Source organism: Pleurodeles waltl, chromosome 1_1, assembly GCF_031143425.1.
Source record: "Pleurodeles waltl isolate 20211129_DDA chromosome 1_1, aPleWal1.hap1.20221129, whole genome shotgun sequence".
Taxonomy (NCBI): domain Eukaryota; kingdom Metazoa; phylum Chordata; class Amphibia; order Caudata; family Salamandridae; genus Pleurodeles; species Pleurodeles waltl.
Genome location: NC_090436.1, coordinates 88,496,835 through 88,517,131, shown reverse-complemented (window position 1 = coordinate 88,517,131; position 20,297 = coordinate 88,496,835). Strand labels below are relative to the sequence as shown.

Below are 20,297 nucleotides of genomic sequence, written 5' to 3'. Positions count from 1 at the left end.
TTATGGTGTCCGTAGAATAATTAAGGAAGTTATACACATTTTTATGGAGCCTCAATAATGGATGGTCTATATGGTGAGACACCTAGGGCGGCTGAATTTTGCAAGCGGAAAGTGGTAACTTGAACACATATATATGTACGAGCATCTCACAGCAAACTCTTGTTTTAAGGTCAAAAATCAAGTCCACAGACCTTTGCAGATGCAAATGAGTGCTTTAAGCAGCACCAATCTCAATGGGATTTGGAGCACACTCTCCTTGGTCACGGGTCAATTGAAAGTCTGTGGACTTGTTTTTTTTTTTTAACTCAAAAGAAGAAGTAGCTGAAATATACACACACACAGACAAAAGGAATCCACTCAAACACAGATATGGTTGGTTTGTCCCAAACTAGACATTCACAGAGAAAGGAGGAAAAATGCAATTTAAAGCAGAAGACAGACGTCCGGGACCAGAGGAAATTATTTTGATTCGCTGTCTTGTTTCAGACTTTAATTTTAAAATGTTTTTGTACTACCACTTTTTGTATGATTCTCCTCATATAAAGTCAGCCTCAGTCGATAATTGACAGTGCATTAAATATTTTATAATATTCTCCTTCTTTGGTCTTGGGTAACTCTCACTACTGTTGAAACACTTGGGTGAGATAAACACAGCTTTTCTCTGAAAATTTCTTTATACTTTTGAATGGATCCAATTTGTTCTGGAGGCAAAAAAAATAACTTGCAACTAGTCAAGGTTGATTGTTCAGTAACTCTTTAGTTCCCTTGCTCTTGTTCTTTAGAAGGTTGAAATTCCTCAAAGGAAAAGTTATTCATCTGTAATCCTAGCTCTTTTCAAGAAAAATCCACAAAGTCATAAGCACTAAATAGTCCTGCGTGGCGATCCTTGAGTACTTTTAAAAATATACATGTCTAACTTTGTACAGAAGTACACTATATATCAATTTGTAGCCTAAAGAAAGGCTAAAAATTACATTTCATTGTCCATTTTAAAAAATAAGCCATTTACATAACAATTAGTCACTGATAGAAAATTTATCATAAAAAATCTTACACAACTTTTATATTTTTCACAAATTTTTAAAAAAAGTAAAATGAAAGGGAATGTGTCACAATGTTTGTCAATAGACTGCAATGCAAAGTGTAGGAGAGAAAACAGGCACTGTGCCTTTAGGAACCTCACACAAACCCTACATCCCATTATGCCACACAGGTGACAAGGTCAGGCCAGGTAATTTTTATGAAAACCAGAGTATCTTGGGTGAAAATTAATGAAAGCTGTAGTACTTCTTGCCCGGGGAGGTGGGAGGGTTGCTTATTGTTGGAAAGTAGGTTATTGGTAAGGGCAGGTAGTTACCTACACTTAGCAATAGGCCACAACCCCCACTAGGCCCAGTCAAGGTCTCAATCAATTAATCCTTGCTCAACCCTTAGTAGCTTAGCCCACAAGCAGTTAGGTTTGACTTAGGAGACAGGTGTGCAAAGCATTTAATATCAACAAAAATAGGTAAGACAAACACAATGAAAATCTGACACCAATTTATAAAGAAGGGAATATTGTGTTATCTTTAAAATGACACCAAAACAACAAAAATATAATATAGGGAACCAGAGATATAAACTTTCAAAGATCAAAAGTAAAACTAGTGCTTAGAAGCAAATAGCGCTCAAAGGGTTAAAAAGGTTGCACTGGACTGGAACAAAGTCTAGAGATCAGGCCACCCATGATGTAACACTTTTACATGCACTTTCTGAAGTGTTTCTTGATTCAGGAAGGTGGTCCACAGCCCTGCCAAGGGTTCAGAGGCTCTGGTTTGCCTCTTGGGGTCTGGTATTACAACTCCCCCAATGCACCACTTCAACTCATAGAGCTTTTTACAACAGTTGCTCTAAACGTCTCCAAACTTCTGGATCTTCTTCCAGAGGTCCTTCATGGGTCCTTGAAGTGTCCATAAACTTGATTCAAGGTTCCAGAAGCTCTGGGTTGCTCCTTGGAAGTTGGGACTACAGTTTCTAGAATGCACCTGGTCAGAATCCTCAAATGGCCACTGGATGCTGGTTGGTTGGGCTCTTCTAGCAGAACTTGATGCAGGGGACTACGGTCAACTCCTTTGTACCTGTAGCTTATAACAAAATCCTTTTCTTGGTGACACCCAAAGTGTGCAGCTGGTGTAGTCATTGTGGGAGCAGTCCTTCAGGTGCAAACCAGGGGTTTAGCAGGGCAGTCCTTCTCCAGTATCTTCTTTCAACAGGGATCTGAATTGTAGGGCAGCTCTGCCATATTTATCCTTGCTCCTAGGGTGGGAAGCAGTGGGTGCTCCTATCCAATGGGGTGCAGGCCACCACCGTCTGGTTTGACCACTTCTTGTGAAGTGTGGCAAAAATCAATTCCAGAAAGCAATGTTCTCTAGAAATCTAAGACGGCAAAAATGCACCCATGGAGGTTAGATCTGGCTTAGTTAAGTCTCCCTTAACACTCCCCTTCGAGTCCTCTTCTCCTTATCTAATCAGTGGGGCTCCCATCTGTCTGGGGGGAAAGGAAATGGGAGAGGTCCAGTTTATGTCCCAAGTGGCTTTCCCTCTTTTAAAGACCAGTTTGACTACTTTTCCCCATCCTGCTCTGCCATCTGCTGCAGCAATTTTCAACCCACCAGATGCTTCCTTTATCTCAGCCCAGGACACTTCACACCTCATTAGGGTAGCTTGGCTCAGACTGACCAATGAGGAAAGGGGCCTACAGGGCTGAATTTTGTAACTTACAGAAAGAGTTCTCAAAACTTTTCCCTGTGCTAGTTGGCAAGTTGTTCGATTTATTATAACATTTCATTTGGTACCAAGTGTGATATATTTCGCTCATCTCTATTGGAAATAAAACTTTATTATTTTAAAATAAAGCCTCTAAATGTTAGCCTATTGACTACAATGGGAAAAATGAATTTGGCTGTTTTTCTCTCACAAGGGCTTATAAAACATCTGTGGGCACTGAGGGCAGACCTTAGGGGTGACGTACATGCAAGAATAAAGTAGTTTGAGACTTTGGAAGTACTTTTAATTCCAAAGTCAAATTTGGGGTAATTGTAACTTAAAAGCAGCCAGCAAGGCAGGCCTGCCTTTACAATGACACCAGGGACAAGAGCAGTGCACCCAAGGGTCCCTAAACCTACATGCCCTACCATATACTAGGGACGTATAGGTAGGAGCAATTATAATTTGGTCTAATTTGCATATACTATTTTACACAAAGCACTGGCCCTGGGAATGGTTAGCAGTGCCCAGGACACAGTCAGAGTCAATAGCCACCAGTATCAGCTAAATATAGGGGCAAAAAGTGTAGGGGCTTCTGCAATCAGCCCCGTTTTCCCACACTTATGACTTTGATAATGATTCCCAGGGAAGAGAACTAGGATTACAGGTGAGTAACTTTTCTTTCTCTTCCAGGGGATCCTCATCCGTAGTCATATGCACTGAATAGAATAGCAAGACCATCCTATTAACCTCTCCAAAGGCCTTTATAAAGTAGCCACTGCAAAACATGTGCCCAGCCGAGGGTAAAGACTACACAGTTTACCCCAAATTTCAGGTATAAACTGAATCTTGACAATGTTTCGAAGAAGGGCTTTATAGTAGCAGCTTTTCCCGGTGTACAATGTGCTTTAAGTCTACCAGGATAGGGACTGTTTGACTAGCAAGTATACAGAAAACTATCCATCTAGAAATGGACTGCTTTGATGAAGCTAAACCTGTGTTTACTGGAACTTATGAAAAGCAGATTCAATTGTCTTTGATATATCCATTTTGTCTAGACAGAATTTCAGAACTTTTTACGTCTAGAGAATGCAGAGATCTCTCCGCTGGATTTAACAGATTAGGAAACAATAGGCAAAGATATGTTTTGGTTAATATAAAAATCTGAAACCACCTTCGGAGGAAAAGTGGGGTGGGTTATTATCTTGAGCCTACTATAAATCTGAAGACCTTTAATGTTGTGATATTATTGGAATGTGGAAGTAGGCATCTTGATGATGTATTAGACACATCCAGTCTCTCTGATGTAGCTGAGGGTAGATCCGGTATAATGCAGGCACCCTGATTTGTTTTTCCTATGTACTTGTTCAGTATTCTGAAGTTGAGGATAGGGTCTGAATTCTTCTTTTGGTCCTTTTTAATCAAACCAGACAGTACTGGGAATAAATTCCCAATCCTTTTTGATGAAAAGCAACCTCCGCCACTGAATTGTTCTTCGCTCCGCCAGCCTCGCCCTCGCCTCCTTCCCCCGCATCCACCGCACCACCGCCAGAGGAAGATCCTTCTCTCACCTAGCCGCCAAGACCTGGAATTCCCTACCGCTCCATCTTCGCCAGACCCAAGACCTCTTGACATTCAGGAAATGCCTCAAGACATGGGTCTACGACCAGTAGCTCTAACCCCCCCCCCCCCCCCCCCCCCCCCAAGCGACTTGAGACCCTAATGGGTGATTAGTGCACTCTAAAAATCCTTGATTGCTTGATTGATTCAGTAAAGATAATGACCTCATTTTGCAATAGGTCTTGTTGATAGGCAGATGTTTTTGATGGAGGCACAGATGGAGGAGGGGACTCAAAATGAAGAGACTATCCATTCTGAACGATATTCAAGACTTACTTGTCTGCAATTATAAGAAGCCATTCTTTAAATTGTGCTATAATGCTTCCCCATACTGTAGTGACTAAAAGAACTGGGGGAAGAAGAGAATCACTGCTTCATGGGAGGCTTCCCAGTGTCTGTGGGTTGCTGAAGTTGTGCTCCTGTCCTTTCTACAAGTCTTATGTTGGTGGGAAGATGGCCTATGTTGCTGTTGATAAGGCCAAAGAGGGGTTTGCTCCGAGGGTAGTGTTATCTGTCATAGCACCTGTATCTCCTATATTCTTTCCTCTTTTCTAAGCCTCTAGCTTTCAATGTATCCAACTCATTTTTTTTAATACGACATTTCATTATCCATGTGTGATACAAAAAGTGTATTTCCTGAGAATAGTGAGTCCAGGATTCTTTGTTGCACCTCAGGTCAAGACCTGTTGCCATAAGCCACAAGCTTCATCAAACGCAAAACCATGGCACTAGCCATGAGTGGACAGATCTGATATATCAGTTTCTGACCCAATTATTTGGTTTGAGACCAGCGTGCTCCCACTGGGGACTTCTTAAAAGTCTTGTCTGTCATTTTTAGGAAGTCTGTCAGTAAACCTTTGGAAAGAGTATTCAAGGGAACAATCATAACTACCACTGGCCATTTTCATAATAGAGGCTGATGTTCCATACTTTTTCCTTGCCAGAGAATCTATCTTCTTACTTTCATTTTCCAGTGGTATGGAAGATGAAGGCACTATTGTGCGTGACCTCCTTGCTGCAGTTACAATTAGTGAATCTGGTGGAGCGTCTGACTGAAGGGACAGGGGGTCCTGGTCAGGTGGTTTATATTTCTTCAAAAACTTAGATGGGACAGATTGTATTGTTGCAGGTATAAAAAATAACTGCATTGTAGGCTCAAAAAGGTCAGGAAGTAGAGGAAGGAGAGGTCTTGATGTCCTGTAATGTAATGTTCAAAGATTACCAAGGTCAATGTATTAGGAGTGGGTATTGCAATGTTTAATTTTGCTGATCTTCTTACTAACACATCAATAAATGTGGTAAGGTCATCAACTTGTGACAAACTTGCTGGAGGTGTGTTTTTCTGAGTTGGAGAGTAATCTCTGATAGAAGATCTCAAAGTAGCTGTCAAAGATGGAGCTTGTGTTCTATGTCTAGACCGTGACCTCCTGCTAGGTTTAGTCCTTCCACAAGACCTTTCTCGAGATCTAGATTTGAATCTTGTACGAGGTTGGTCCATTTATCAGATCTATGTGTTGAATAAGGAGAACATGGACTTGTACATTTCTGTGGGCTTATAGGTACAGAAGGAGATTATGAAGGGGAGAGCCTAGGTGAAAGCCTAGGGGATGTTACCAAACCTGTTGAGAATCTGTAGGGTGTTGCATCCCCTAGTGATGATGTACCAGACAATACCACTTCAGGAGTTTGACATGAAGGTGAGTATGTCTGGAAACAATCTGAGCCTGGAGTACCATGTACTTGCTTTTGCCTCAAGTTCCTGTAGCCATCTTGGTGACAGATGGATTGATGGTGATTGCAATCTTGTTCTGGTTGTCGAAATAGGTTTAGATTGTGTTTTGTTGTTGACAGTGGTGTTTGACAACTTTAACATCAGCAGCAGTGACCATGACACCAAAGGCGGAGACTTAGACGTTGATCGACAGCGAGTGCCGGGGTTCTTTTGTTGTTGAGTGGTGTTGTGTCATTGAGTGGTGTCTCGATGTTGTACCAAATGACGGTGAACATTTAGGTTGCCAGTCTTCAATGTTATTGCTTACAACGTCGATAGGAAGGTCGTCTCTTCCTCTGATGTCTTCTCTCCTTAAATCTACCTATGGGGATTCCTCGGAGCAAGAATAAGTTGTTCTGGTAGAAGACTGACCCTCTCCATTAACTCTGGAAGATCTAGCAGTGCCTTCAAGCTGTTTGCAGTAATCAGTGAAGTCTCATCTTCTGTCTATCTTCTATTACTCTGTTAATAGACACTGAATGAAACTCTAAATATAAAGTTTTGGAACGATTTCCCATTGATTTTGGCAAGAAAGGCAGAGCTCAGTGCCCCAGGATCCTGTCTGAAGGTGCCGGAAAAATGAACTAACCTAACTGTCATCAGTGGGGCATGATGGGATGCAGGGTGAGTTTTGAGGTTCTTAAGGCAAAGTCAGTTTTTCTCCTATGCTCTGCATTGCAGCCTAATTGGTAACAATGTCATACTTTCTCTTTCCTTATAGAAACGTTTGTGAAAGATTTTATATGGTCACATTTCTATCACACTAATTTTCATGTAATTGGCTTCATTTTTAAAATGAAAATTAAATCAGATTAAGCCATTTTTAGCCTTTCTTTGGGCTGTAAACATATATGTCTAATTTTAAAAGTGCTCTGAGACCCCCATGAGTTGGGGGAACTATTTATTGCTGATGACTATTGATGAGGATCCCCTGGAAGAGAGCCCTGTTGAAATCTGTCCAAGAGGAAAAAAAACACACTTGAAAGCTTGTCCTCTAAACAATATAAACCAACTTCTCCAAATCCCTAGGTGGGAAATCTTTAGTGAAGAGGAAAATAACTTATCTTTGGGAACGCTTTTAACTGGGAAAGACTAGCTAACTGCAGAATCCTTACCACAGAATATTCCCCAGGCATCAGATTTCAGCAGTATCTCTGCGCGCCGGTAGGTGGCATTGATCGGCTCTGCGTTGGTGTCATCCACCTCAGAAGTGACATCACACTGCCCATACAAGCACCACCTCGGCACGCTGACATCAGTTTATTTGTGACCATTTCTGCGACAAAACAGCAGAGCCATGTAAAAAACAAAAGTCCACATGGTTGCTTCACAGATATCCAGGACAGGTACTCTTGTGTGCTAATGCAGTGGTAGCAGTCTTGGTCCTGGTGGAATGGGCCTTCATGATTTCAGGATGCTGCCTTTTATCGAATGCATAGCAGATCATGATACAGAGTGAGTAGCAGTCATTGAGAGATAGCCCTTTTCTGCACCACGTTGGACTTTTTCGCTCTAGTGAACCCAATGAAGAGCTGATCGTTGACCCAATATTCTTTTGTACGATCGATGAAGAAAGAAAGAGCTCTCTTAAGGTCCAGGTGGTAGAATCTCTCCTCCTCTTTAGAAGGATGATGCGAAATGAAAAATGTTGGCAGCATGATGGTTTGGCCCAATGTGAAAGGGAGTGACCATCTCTGTCAGAAAAGAGGCATATGTCCGGAGAACCAGTTTGTCCGGATAGAAGCTGGTACATGTAGGGTTAACTGACAGAGCTTGAAGCTTGCTGTCCCTCCGGCCGATGTATTAGACAACAAGAGAGCTGTCTTGAGTGTTAGGAGTCTGAGTGGACAGCTTTGCAGGGGCTCGAATGATGAGCCCATGAGAAACATTAGGATCAAATTAAGGTCTCACTGTGGCATGATGAAAGGGGTAAGCAGGAACAGATGTTAAGTCCTTAAGAAAATTAGTCACAATGAGCGACTTAAACAGTGATTCAGTAACCACACAGATATGGCTGAAAGGTAACCTGTAACGGTGACCAGGGCAAGGCCTTTCCAGGCTAAACACAAAACAAATAGTAAGCTCTCTGACAAGCGGAATAAGAAAGGGTCAAATTTGTGAGAACACCACCCAGCCACATATTTGTCCCAAAGATAGGCATAAAGAGTCTTTGTCGAGGGATGCCTGACTGCCAAGATGTCTCCGCAGATCTGGGATCAAAGGCATTTAACGGTCACTGCTCAATCTCCATGCATGAAGGTGGAGTGTGCATACATTTGAGTGTAGAACCGTACCCTGTTGCTGTAACAGAAGGTTCGCCCAAATGAGCAGTCTAAATCTGAGAATAGATGCTCATGGCCAGGAGTCTGGGATACCAAACTCTCCTTGCCTAGTTCGGAGCCACTTGGATGACTTAGCCCGGTCGGTCATGATCTTCTACAGAACTCAGGGTAGGAGTGGTATTGGCGGGAAGGCATACGGGAGTCTGGAGCTCCAGTCTAAACAGAATGCATTTCTAAGTGAGAATGGTGCAGAAGTGCTGACATTGCACGTTCTCTATGGTGGACAACAGATCGAGCCAAGGTTCTTGCGCCACCTTGTGATGTAGACGCAAGGCATAGGCGGCTCAGTTCATCCGCCCTGGCATTCAGAGGTTCCACCAGGTGATGAGCGACCAGGGAGATGTCTTGTCGCTCCAGCCAGGTCCAGAGGCGCAGGGTCTCCTGGCATAGGGTCCACAACCCCCTGCCCTTTTTGCTGCAATCCCACAGAGCATGGTGTTGTCTCAACTCCTGAACCAACCTGCCTTTGATGAATGGGAGGAAGGCTTACGATAACCAAGTGAATCGCCCTCGGCTCTAGAAGGTCAATGTGGAGCTGGGACTCCACAGGAGACCAGAGTTCTCAGATCTCCACCACTCCCAGGTGGCCACCCCAACCCAGAAGTGATGCTTCATTTACCACTGTCAGCTCCAGATGGGGAAGGGAGAGGGGTCTGTCACTGGGCCAACTGCAGTTCATTCAGTTTGATGAAATTGTGTTGGTATCTGGGAAAAAAGACACCTTGTCCCTCAAGAAACAGGATACAATAAAATAAATTAGGCGAAGAGTCAGGCCAAAGACTATTTAATGTTGCATACAACCACAGTAGCTGAATATTATTGGTTTGATTCAAATAGGCTACACTCACCCAAAATAACGTTATACTGGAGTATATAAATGTGGATTTCAAAGCTTTGTGATAAGCATTTGGAATAAAAAAAAAATATATCTAAAATGATTTGGAAATGGCAGCACTTAAAATGGGTAGTTATTACAATAAAATCACTATGAAGTTTAAGAAGTAGCAAAGTAGTTCTACTTTTAGATATGCCGAGGGCTTGGTTATAAATGAGCTTAGTTCTCTACCACAACAGCCATATGCTATTCAGATTCAACGTTAGGGAATTCCTTACACTACTTTGAGATGTTGAAAAATTAGTGAAGTAGCTCAGTAGGCAAAGTCTAACAAACTCTGAGCCACAAGCTACATATTGGTTGGTTTTGAGAACATGTTTTATATTACATCTTTTAACGCCTTGGGTGCCCAGGACATAACGGTTATGTCCTTGTTTGCACCACTTGGGTGTCGAGGACGTAACTGTTACGTCCTGCTATGGGCCCTCAGGGGAAGCACTAAAGCGCCCCCCAATGGCCTGGCACCACCCTCCCATGGGCAGGATGGAAGGGGATTCACTTCCCCTTCCACCCCTGCTCCCCGTCCCAAACCCCTTGTGACGGCTGATGATGTCAGCACGTGATTCTGCGCTGACCTCATCAGAGGCCGCCCCCAGTGCGGCTCAGAAGAGAAACGCAAAAGCATTTCTCTTCCGATCACAGGCTGGGAGCAGGAGAGGCATCAATGGAAATTAAAGGCCTTTCCTTTCCTTTGATGTCTCTCTGAGCATTTCTGCTGCCTGATGGTGAAGCGATTGGGCAGCAGAAATGCCCACTAGACACCAGGGATCTGTTTTTTTGTTTTATTTATGTATAAGGGGAGCGGCTCCTTTGGCAAGGGCCACTCCCCAGGGGTGCAAATTATTTTAAGGCCATTTCTGTTCCCCCTCCCCCTCCGGGGGACACCTCTAGACACCAGGGATAATTTTTTCCCCATTTTGTCGTACTTTTTTTTTTTTTTTTTTTTAACACGTGGGGAGTGACCCCTTAGGCAAGGGTCGCTCCCCTAGGGGGGAAATTTATTATAGGCCATTTCTGCCCCCCTTGGGGGGGACAGAAACCACTAGGCACCAGGGTTTCTTTTTTTTTCTCTTTTTTTACAGATGGGGATTTTTATTAGGTCGATCTGCCCCCAAAGGGGGCAGAAACCACTAGGCACCAGTTTTTTTTTTTTAAATTGCGCCAATTTCGCGCAAGGGGAGTGACCCCTTAGGCAAGGGTCGTTCCCCTGGGGGCAAATTTATTTTAGGCCATTTCCGCCCCGGGAGGTGGGGGGGGGGAGAGGGGGAGGGGCAGAAACCAGGGATTGGTGTGTGTGTTTTTTTTGTTTGGGGGGGGGGGGGGGGGGGGGGGGGGACAGCACCTTGGGCAAGGGCTATTTCTGCACCCCTGGGGGCAGATCAGCCTATTTTTGTACGGCCTATCTGCCCCCAAAGGGGGCAGAAAGCCCACCTGAGACCGTGGAAGATTTTTTTTTTTTTTTTAAAAGGGTTAGGTTATGGCCATGCCCCCACCCCACATAAATGGGGACAAAGTTGTTCTGCCCGCCCGGTGGGCAGATGGGGCAATTACCCCCGATCCACTCCACAGGGGGGCAGAAAACCTACTAGATGCCAGGGAATTAAAAAAAAATATATATATATAGTGGGGTGGTGGCTACCAACCAGTATGGGCATGGTTATGCCCCCACCCCAACTGAAAGGGTAACAGTCTTTCAGCTCTCTTCCCGCACACTAATACATCTTATCCCAAAGCAAGAAAGAGGGCATTTGATTAGTTTGGGTTTTGGTTTTACATTTGGGCCATGAGAGCTTGTCTAACTCTCAAAATCGTCCCACTTGGAATAGTGAGGGCTGCACTTTTTGGACTTTGGGACGCTGCCATCTAGAAAAATCTACGATACCTAGACACATCTCAAAACTAAACATCTGGGTGAGTCCATGGTGGTGTGCTTCACATGCACCCCACACCACTTTCTTACCCAAAATGTGCAGCCAACTTTGCTTGAAATCACACATTTTCCCACATTTTTGTTATGGAACCTTCCGGAGTCTGCAGGAATCCACAAAATTCCTACAGATTTGTCGCATCTATACCGATAAAAATTCTGCCCCACTTAGCCTACAAACGGTTGTTTTCAAACTGCCCTTTTGAACCCGCTTTGGTTCCCCCTCATTTGACATGTTTTTGTCTCTTCCCTGTCACAGGCACTTGGCCCACATGCACAAATGAGGTATCATTTTTACCGGGAGTAAATGGGGGAACCCGGAAGTCAGAGATGTGCAAATAACCACTGCTTCTCAACACCTTATCTTGTGCCCATTTTTTAAATACAAAGGTTTCCTTTATACCTATTTTTCACTCTTTATATTTCTGCAAATGAACTGCTGTATACCCGGTATACAATGAAAACCCATTGCAAGGTGCAGCTCCTTTATTGGCTCTGGGTACCTAGAGTTCTTGATGAACCTACAAGCTGTATATATCCCCGCAACCAGAAGAGTCCAGCAGATGTAACGGTATATTGCTTTTGAAAATCTGACACTGCAGGAAAAAATGGAGAAAAAAGGCTCTCTTTTTCACCTCAATTTCAATATTTTTTTTATTTCAGCTGTTATTTTCTGTATGCTGAATTCAGAATTTTGTCTACTTTTTAGAAATGTTTAGTTGTCCGGGATCCAGCATTAGTTTCACGCCCATTTCTGTCACTAACTGGAAGGAGGCTAAAAGCACAAAAAATAGTAAAAATGGGGTATGTCCCAGGAAAATGCCAAAATTGTGTTGAAAAATTTCGTTTTCTGATTCAAGTCTGCCTGTTCCTGAAAGCTGTGAAGATGGTGATATTAGCACTGCAAACCCTTTATTGAACCATTTTCATGGAAAAAACCACAAGCCTCCTTCTGCAGCCCTTTTTCCCCATTTTCTTTTTTTTTTTTAATGAAATCTTTGCTGTATTTTGGCTAATTTCTTGGTCTCCTCCAAGTGAACCCACAAACTCCGGGTACCTCTAGAATCCCTAGGATGTTGGGGGAAAAAAAGGACGCAAATTTGGCGTGGGTAGCTTATGTGGAGAAAAAGTTATGAGGGCCTAAGCACGAACTGCCCCAAATAGCCAAAAAAAGGCTCTGCACAGAAGGGGAAAAGGCTAGCAGTGAAGGGGTTAAAAGAATCCACTGAAATATACTCACTGGTCATTTAAACATACAAGGCACAATTTTTTGCAACTAGCCGCAATCATGCCACTAACCTTCAGCCAATTCTTAATGTGCAAACAGATGATCATTCTAAACATACAATAACTTTGCACTTTATTTTCGAATGCCAATCTGACGGAGAGTAACATGAATTACCTTTGTCCGGAGCATGGGCCATTCATTACTGACGTATGTCTTCCTTGTTTTACGAACGCTTCGTCGGGGATCAAGATTTCAGTTTCAATAGCATTTTGATGCTTAAACCTAAAAAGAACATAAATATAGTAATAACACATCCATATGGGATACCATCTAAGTAATTAAGACACTACACAAGTTCTCTGATATGCAGACATTACCATTTCTTGACTGTTTTTATTTTTTTAAACAGACATATTTACCCTTTAAGTGGTTTAACTTGACTGCAAAGGTAAGGTAAGCCATCACAGGCTGAGAGGGCACCATCTGTCCTCTACATTGATCCTAATGTCACTTTAGTGGATGCATCAGTTCAGCCAGCAGCCCTAACCGGTCCGGGGTGAGGAACATCACGGATGATCACATTGTTCCTGTTAAGAGATGGCGGTCTGTATTGCACATGCAAGTAAGATATGCACAACAGTTAATGCCTAAGATAGGGAGGGAGTGCTAGATTGATGAGGATATCGAGGCACCAGCAGAGGCACAAACCCACAAGGATGCAACACAAATGTAAATTCATTTTAATGCACTGTAACCCACTGCATATACAGTGCCAGGATATCTTTAATACATTCTGTCACGTGCAGAAGAGGGCAGAGGTGTAAAATAATTCATTTAGCAGAGATTCATTTGCTAGGACTTGCATTAGCCATGTTGTGTGAATGTACCTTCAGAAATGAAGAAACCGCAAGCAAAAACGAAGATGGTCCTCACAAGAAGAATGTAAGTGAATCCACCAGGGGCCTCTGGGAGTGCTTAACAAGATTTTGTTAGGCTTCTTAGCGTTATGGGAAGAGGTGCTAAGCTATCCACGAAAACAAGACTGTGTCAAATAAAATAGAGTTCCCGGCACAATGGAGTTTCCACTGGAAAGGAATTGGGTTACTTGAGACACGTAGTCGGGATCGAAGGAGTCAAAAGAGTTAAATTCAGTGGTTGCGTGACCTCCCTCTGTTCGAACTTCAAGACGCAGTCTGCTTCAAGAACCACTAAGGCTGTCGGAAGCAGAAGAAATCTCTGCTGAATGGAGGTGGGTGAAAAACAGGATTGGTTTTAATGAAGAAAACACGAATGAATAATACATCATATACAACTGAATAGTGATGAATTATTAAGTTTCAATGCAAAAGTAATTTGGATAAATGTTAAAAGCCAAAAGGACCCACAGTGCAATTTGGATGTTAGCGCATATTCTGTTTTTTTTTTCCAACTACGGAGATCTTGTGTTCGTTTCCGCACCTCAATACCTCAAACAAATCATTCTACTCTGGTATGTTGCCAACGTGAATTGCGAAGGAGGGTTCCAGAGGTCTCTTCTTCTCGAAAGCGCTGATGAAGTAGGTTTTCACCCAGGACCTCAATGACTGTTTAAGAAGAAGTTCTTAGACCAGTTTCACAGTTTCTAAAACCAATTTCTTTCATATGAGACAAAATATGTGGGATTCATCTATCTGTTTCCTATTCTCATCACTCCCTTGTTGCTGGTTCTCTCATCTCATCTTGTCTGGGCCATGCAAATGTAATTTACCCTATTCTTCTAAGATCCATGATGTATAATCATATCTCCTCTGCACGTATGCAGCTACGTTTGATTCCAGCGAAGAAACACTGACAACTGATGTTCAGACATAGTGGAAGCCCTGTTTTCATGAGGGAAATTTCACAAGTGAGCTCTTTTCAGGGCACTCTGCTCTGCCTTCAGTTCCAGTGATTAGTCAGAATAGACCTGAGGAGGTAAGGCGGCAGCCCCCCGGCACTTGCAAATCCAAAATCAGTGTATTTTAAATTTCACAAAGGTATAAAACCTACATTTTTCCAGTTGTACAGAGTCAAGAAAAACCGTGACATGTTGTTGAGATCGTGTTATGACACAGCCTGCGTTTCCAAGCATTTTAAATTACAAGTATATACAGTACAGCCACCACAACAGAGCTTGCTTCCCCTGCCGTTCTCCTCCAACTCCCACTGTTGCCTGGCTGCAGTCAGTCCCTGTGATGTACCCAAGAATCCATCAGGCACATCACAGGTAAAGACACATCACAACACATGTAGATTTGGTAAATGGGATAAAGTTTTATATAAAACAGTGCACGTGTGTTTCCTTGCGAACAAGCTGGTAATAATGCAAGAAGTTAAAAGTCTACAGGCAAGGTCTTGAAAAAGGAAGAGGTTGAAGGACCTAAAACTTTGGAGCTCCTTCCAAACCTATGATCTTAAGTAGGTACAAACCACCGGAAAGAAGGGTGCATCAGAAAGTAGCTTAGTAGTGTGTCCTTTACGAACTACAGTGAATTTATTTTGATACCTCAATGGGTAATGGGTATTCCTCATACAACAATAGTACATATCACTGCCTGGGTTCACCGAGTCACATAACCGAGAGACAGCATCAGTCTCTAGCAGCAAAGTAGCTGTTACCTGGCAGGTGTAACATTTTCACCTAAACGCATTCTACAAAAACATTTTTCTACAGGTTTGCCATAAACATGTACTTGACAAAACGCTCTAGTATATAACATACAGTGAGTCACACGTTTAGTGTACTACCAACTTACTAAGAAAAAAAGTTTAACAAACATCAAAACGTGCTTAATTTTTATGCATGGTTTTGAACATTTAAAATACAATATTGATTACTTTTAGTGAATCTGAGTTGGTGTGCAAGTTAGGGTGGGATTACATTAAGTGAGGTTATTTAGGGAATGGATTAGGGTAAGATAATGGTTATTTTGAGCATTAGGGTTATGTTTAGGGATGCGGCTAGGGTTGGAGTAAGGGATGGGATATAGGCGTTCGTGCTTCGGATGGACTTTGGGCTTACGATAAAGGTTAGATTGCGGTCAAGAGGCTGAGGAGTTCATTTTACACAGGATATTAATAAATACATGTAAAACCCAGAAGTACCTATTGAAGATATACACAACATACCTATTGTATTCCAGCCGGGACTGCTGTAGCTGCTGCTGTTTCAAAAGTAACCGCGCTTCCTGCTGGGCCAGCATCTGCTGCAACCTCTCCTTCTCAATTTCCAGTTCCATTTTCTGAAGCAAAAGCAGCTGCTTCCTTTGCTGGGGTGACTGCTTCCCATGGCCCTTTTCCCTTGGTTGTACTTCCGGTGCACCGTTCAGCAGAGTCATATCGGGGTGCTGGCTAAACCTTCTGGAGCCGGAGAGTGCTCCATGGTGTTGTAATGGCAAATTTGCAGACTGACATGATCCTTGAACATGTTCTGCACGCGTCAATGGACTGCGAACGCACTGATGTGCCATAGCTTGCTGTACACATGAGATCTGATGATCTTTTCCCAGGTGATCATGGGCACTGCTGAACTTGGACTGGTGCAGCCCTTGATGATTCACTGAAGGCGGTGAGTTATTAACAGTTTTCTGAAAGCCATTTTGAACTGGATAGTCCCTTGAGTGTTCCTGTAGGGTTGAGTGGAACATCAGTCTGGTTTCCGGGTTATTCTGACGATGCAGAGAATCTTTAAACAACCCAACACTTCCAGGATCAGCAATCTTACTTGTCTGGTAAGCAGTCTGTGTTTCAGCCAAGCCAAGGTAGGATCCATCAAATTCCAAATGCAAAGACTGCAGTGGACTCCTCTGTCTGGATCCCTATTAAAACAGGGCATGTTAATTATATTTCAATAATACTACATTGCTGTGATACACTCAAACACCAGCAAAAGCAAGAGACATCGCCGAACGATGTTGCACAAATAAAGGTACATGTACTGAGTCACCCCTATTCTGCTGTATACAAGGATTCATTCAAAACGGCTGGGAAGCTCACAAAGAACATTTGATTTCTGACATCTAGTCTCTAACTGCTTTATTCAAACTGCTGCACTTTAGAGGAGAAATATTTTCACAAAGGAAAAACGTGTGCCCACAATCACAGCCTCTTGAAATCAGGACAAAGCATCAATCTGACTCAACCCTTATTTTTTGTTGTTGTGCAGGAGCAAGGGTGCCCTGGTCCCTAATGCAGGCCGGCATGTTTGTTTCTCATTTAGGTGGTGAAAGGCAGCCACAATTGGGGTGCAGCGGCCCCTTAAAATACCTGGGACCCGGCATCAGCATGACTCTTTATACCTGTGCCTCTTAAGCTGTACAACTAAAGTAGGTCTGACTAAGCAAGCAGATGCTGCCATGTTCATCTAGATGAAGACGAAAATTATAACAAAAGGTGAAAAACAGTGCTTAATTTGAGCCTGTGATTTCCGGTGTGGGGCAACAGCACTTATTTTTGAGGTCCGGCACTATTTTTCTGCCTCAAGCATTTGCTGTGAGCAAAAGAGACACATGGGAAAGACTGTGGAAGGGAAAAACGAAAATGCGTCACAAAGAGAGAAAGCAGAAAGCTTCAAGAGTAAACTGAAGGGGCAGGGAGTGCCTGTATAGGGATTAAAGAAGCCCAATATGGCTTTAGGATTAATCTTCCTCATGATTCGGTGCTCTCACATTTAACTGCAGCAGTCACGTGTTTTAGAGGACAGCTTTGGGCACCGGCACCTTATTATTTACAAATTAAGCACTGGTGAAAAATAACCACCTCACTCTTATTCGATAACTCAGGCACATGTGAGCATGCAGAAAATAAACCCATATCAGTGAGCACTGGGTCAGTCAATCTATTCGACAGCAAGTATTTAGCAACTGAAGAAGATAGGTTACATTAACAAACACAGATCAGACATAAGGGACCAATCACATCGTAAGGATTTTTGGGGCACTAGCCAAACGTATGTTTTCCCAACAACTTTGAATTTATGATTAATTTTAGGCTTATTCATGTCAATCGAATTATATGTTAAAAATTCAGAAATTGTAAGCACAAAGACAAATCGTAAGCAATTACTTTTATAAAATCTGTAAGGAGTCACACACACCTTTTAGTACAGCCCTCATTTTCTCGATCTGCCATTAGACTGCAATGATCCAGATAGAGCGGACGGATTAGGAAGATTTGCATGAAAGTGGCTCAATCACCTGCAGCCCAGTATGCTGCTAGAGTACGTTTGCCAATACTCTTACTACAAGAAGTAGCATTTTTCAGACTTCCAATTTGCTTCGCCCTCCCCTCCCCATTAATAACCCCTCTCCACACAACAATGGCAATAAATAGCATGTTATATTCTTTGCATCTTCATCTATGGTTTATGACATGACGTTTTTCATATGTATTTTTTGTTTAAAAAAAAAAAAAAAGGTGCTTAACCAAAACCAGGAAACAGAGGATTACATTTGGCAGTAAGGTAAAATCACTTTGCAGAGAGGTGTTGTGTCCGTTAAGAGAGTTCTTTTCACATGTAAAGTAATTAACAACACACAATCTGTGAAGTAGTAAACAACACTATTCTCATGTCAATTTCACATTACTGTGGTAACAAACTGGAAATTCAATCAATCAATCAATCATAGATTTGAAGAGATTGGCTAATCACCCATAAGGTCTCAAGGCGCTGTCTGTGGGAATGCTGCTCAATCGAAGAGCCAGGTCTTGAGGTCCTTCCTGAACTGCTTCAGTGATACGATCTGCCTGAGCTTGAGGTAGCGTGCTCCATGTCCAGGCTGACAGTGGCTGAGGTATGCCGGTCCAATGTTGTGCAGTTTCTGTAGGTGTGGATCAGGAGTTTGTATGTGATACGCTTGTGAGCAAGTGTAGGTCTCTGAGGTGGGAGGAGATGCGGCTATGTCAAGGGATGTCCAGTCTGAGTCTGGATACTGCATTCTGGACTTTCTGTAGTCTTGACTGAAGTTTCATCATTATGCCGGCATAAAGTGCATTGCTGTAGTCCAGTTCGATGGTGACGAGTGCGGGGGTGACAGTCTTCCTCATGTCAAGAGGGAATCCACTTGAAAATCTTCCACAGGAGTCGGAGGGTGTGAAAGCATGACGAAGAGATGGCGTTAACTTGGTGGGTCATGGACAGAGAGGAGTCCAGGATGATGCCCAGGTTGCATGCGTGGGCGTTTCCCAGAGCGGTGGGTCACCAGGAATCATTCCAGGCAGAAGGGGTCGAGCCGATTACGAGGATCTTTGTCTTGTCTAGGAAATTGACCTTTGCATCTTACTAATGTGTGAATGTGCACTGATTTGGAGCCGGAGGGGCGGAGCCGATTACGAGGATCTTTGTCTTGTCTAGGAAATTGACCTTTGCACCTTACTAATGTGTGAATGTGCACTGATTTGTATAGTTGCTCCAACTAACATGTTAGTGGCCCTCATTTATTTTCACTAACATGGCACTAATTTATCCTACTACAATATACAATTCCCATTGGAACAGGAAACATTTTCTCCCTTTGTCTGATGGAGGATTTGTAGATTATTGTACGATTTGAGGATCTGGGTAATCTGGCTAGCTAGAAGTAATTGAAAGTGTGTTTGTTGCAGAAGCCATCACAAGTTGCCAAGGCATCGAAGCCTGGGTCCTTAAAGTGACAGATGGGGCGAGGGGCACATCTACGACAACAGGAAGGGCCGAAGGGAGGAGGCAACCCTAATCCCTCACAGATCTGTAATGTGTGGGTAGCTCCACAAACATTTTGAAAATATTGATGCTCTTTCCTCTTCTTTTTAATAAAATAAAATGCAACTATGCACACCAAAGACCTTGGACAGTGAGCAGTACAGACATCCTGCTCAAAGGTCTTTAAATTAAGGGCTAAGGTGTTGAAATTTGTGTGACGAGGGCAGAAACACACAGAAAATAACAGGGACACACTGTGGGATCAGCTACTTACATAGAGAGCTGGGCTGAGACTGGGAATGAAGGTATTTGGGCGGAGTCGACCATGGGATGCGTACAGAGAACTTTTTAAGCATACAGAATTCTCCCCAGCATGAGCAGGACGGGAGGTCAATCGATATCCTGGGAATACTACTCTCCATGGAGGAAAGTGTGTCCAACTTTTGCGCCCCCTCACATGGCTAGGAGTAGCCTAACCTTAACGCTCCCATGATCTCTGCATTTTCTGGCAGGTGAGACTTGGGTCAGTCGAGTACCCACAGGTCGGTAGGCATTCAAAAAAGTTTCAACAACAAAACATCCAATCGAATACCGACAGTCGGATCTACTGCAACTGGGAAATTCTAACAACTGAGAATAATTGTGGTGACCTGAATTAAAAAACAAAATAATTAGCTTGCCCTCTGGTAAAAAATCACAACATACCCCAATACAAAAGAACAATAACAAAAAAATAACAAGCTTAAAAAGCCATAATTCTTCTCCTTGAAGGTTGCCATGTTTTAATTCATGTTCCATTGGTCCAATAATGACACAGTTATACAACAAGCTCCAAGTCTTCTTAAATAGTTAACAATCTCAACTAAAGGTTCAAATGAGTGAACCACAAGCACCGCTTATTTCCAAAGGGGTTTAACTACTTCTCTTTGGCTTCTTAGTCCATCGTCTCACACAACTGCTGGCTGCCTCAAGTACCGTGCAGCCCAGGCACACATGATGGAATGAAAGAGACACTATTATTCCACAAATTCTCTTCCCCCTAATCTATTGAAGACAGCAGCTAGGAATTTTA

General features: G+C 42.9%; 1 protein-coding gene across 2 annotated transcripts in view; it reads right to left on the bottom strand.

The window, feature by feature from the left end:
• The window catches only part of KIAA1328 (KIAA1328 ortholog), a 665,562-nt gene that overhangs the window by 269,492 nt on the left and 375,773 nt on the right, over positions 1-20,297 (bottom strand). For both annotated transcript variants that reach the window (XM_069218089.1, XM_069218177.1), the window contains 2 exons: positions 15,676-16,364; positions 12,703-12,810 (listed from right to left, as the gene is read on the bottom strand). In XM_069218089.1, coding sequence (XP_069074190.1) covers positions 12,703-12,810; positions 15,676-16,364 — 797 coding nt within the window. The remainder of the gene's footprint in view (positions 1-12,702; positions 12,811-15,675; positions 16,365-20,297) is intronic.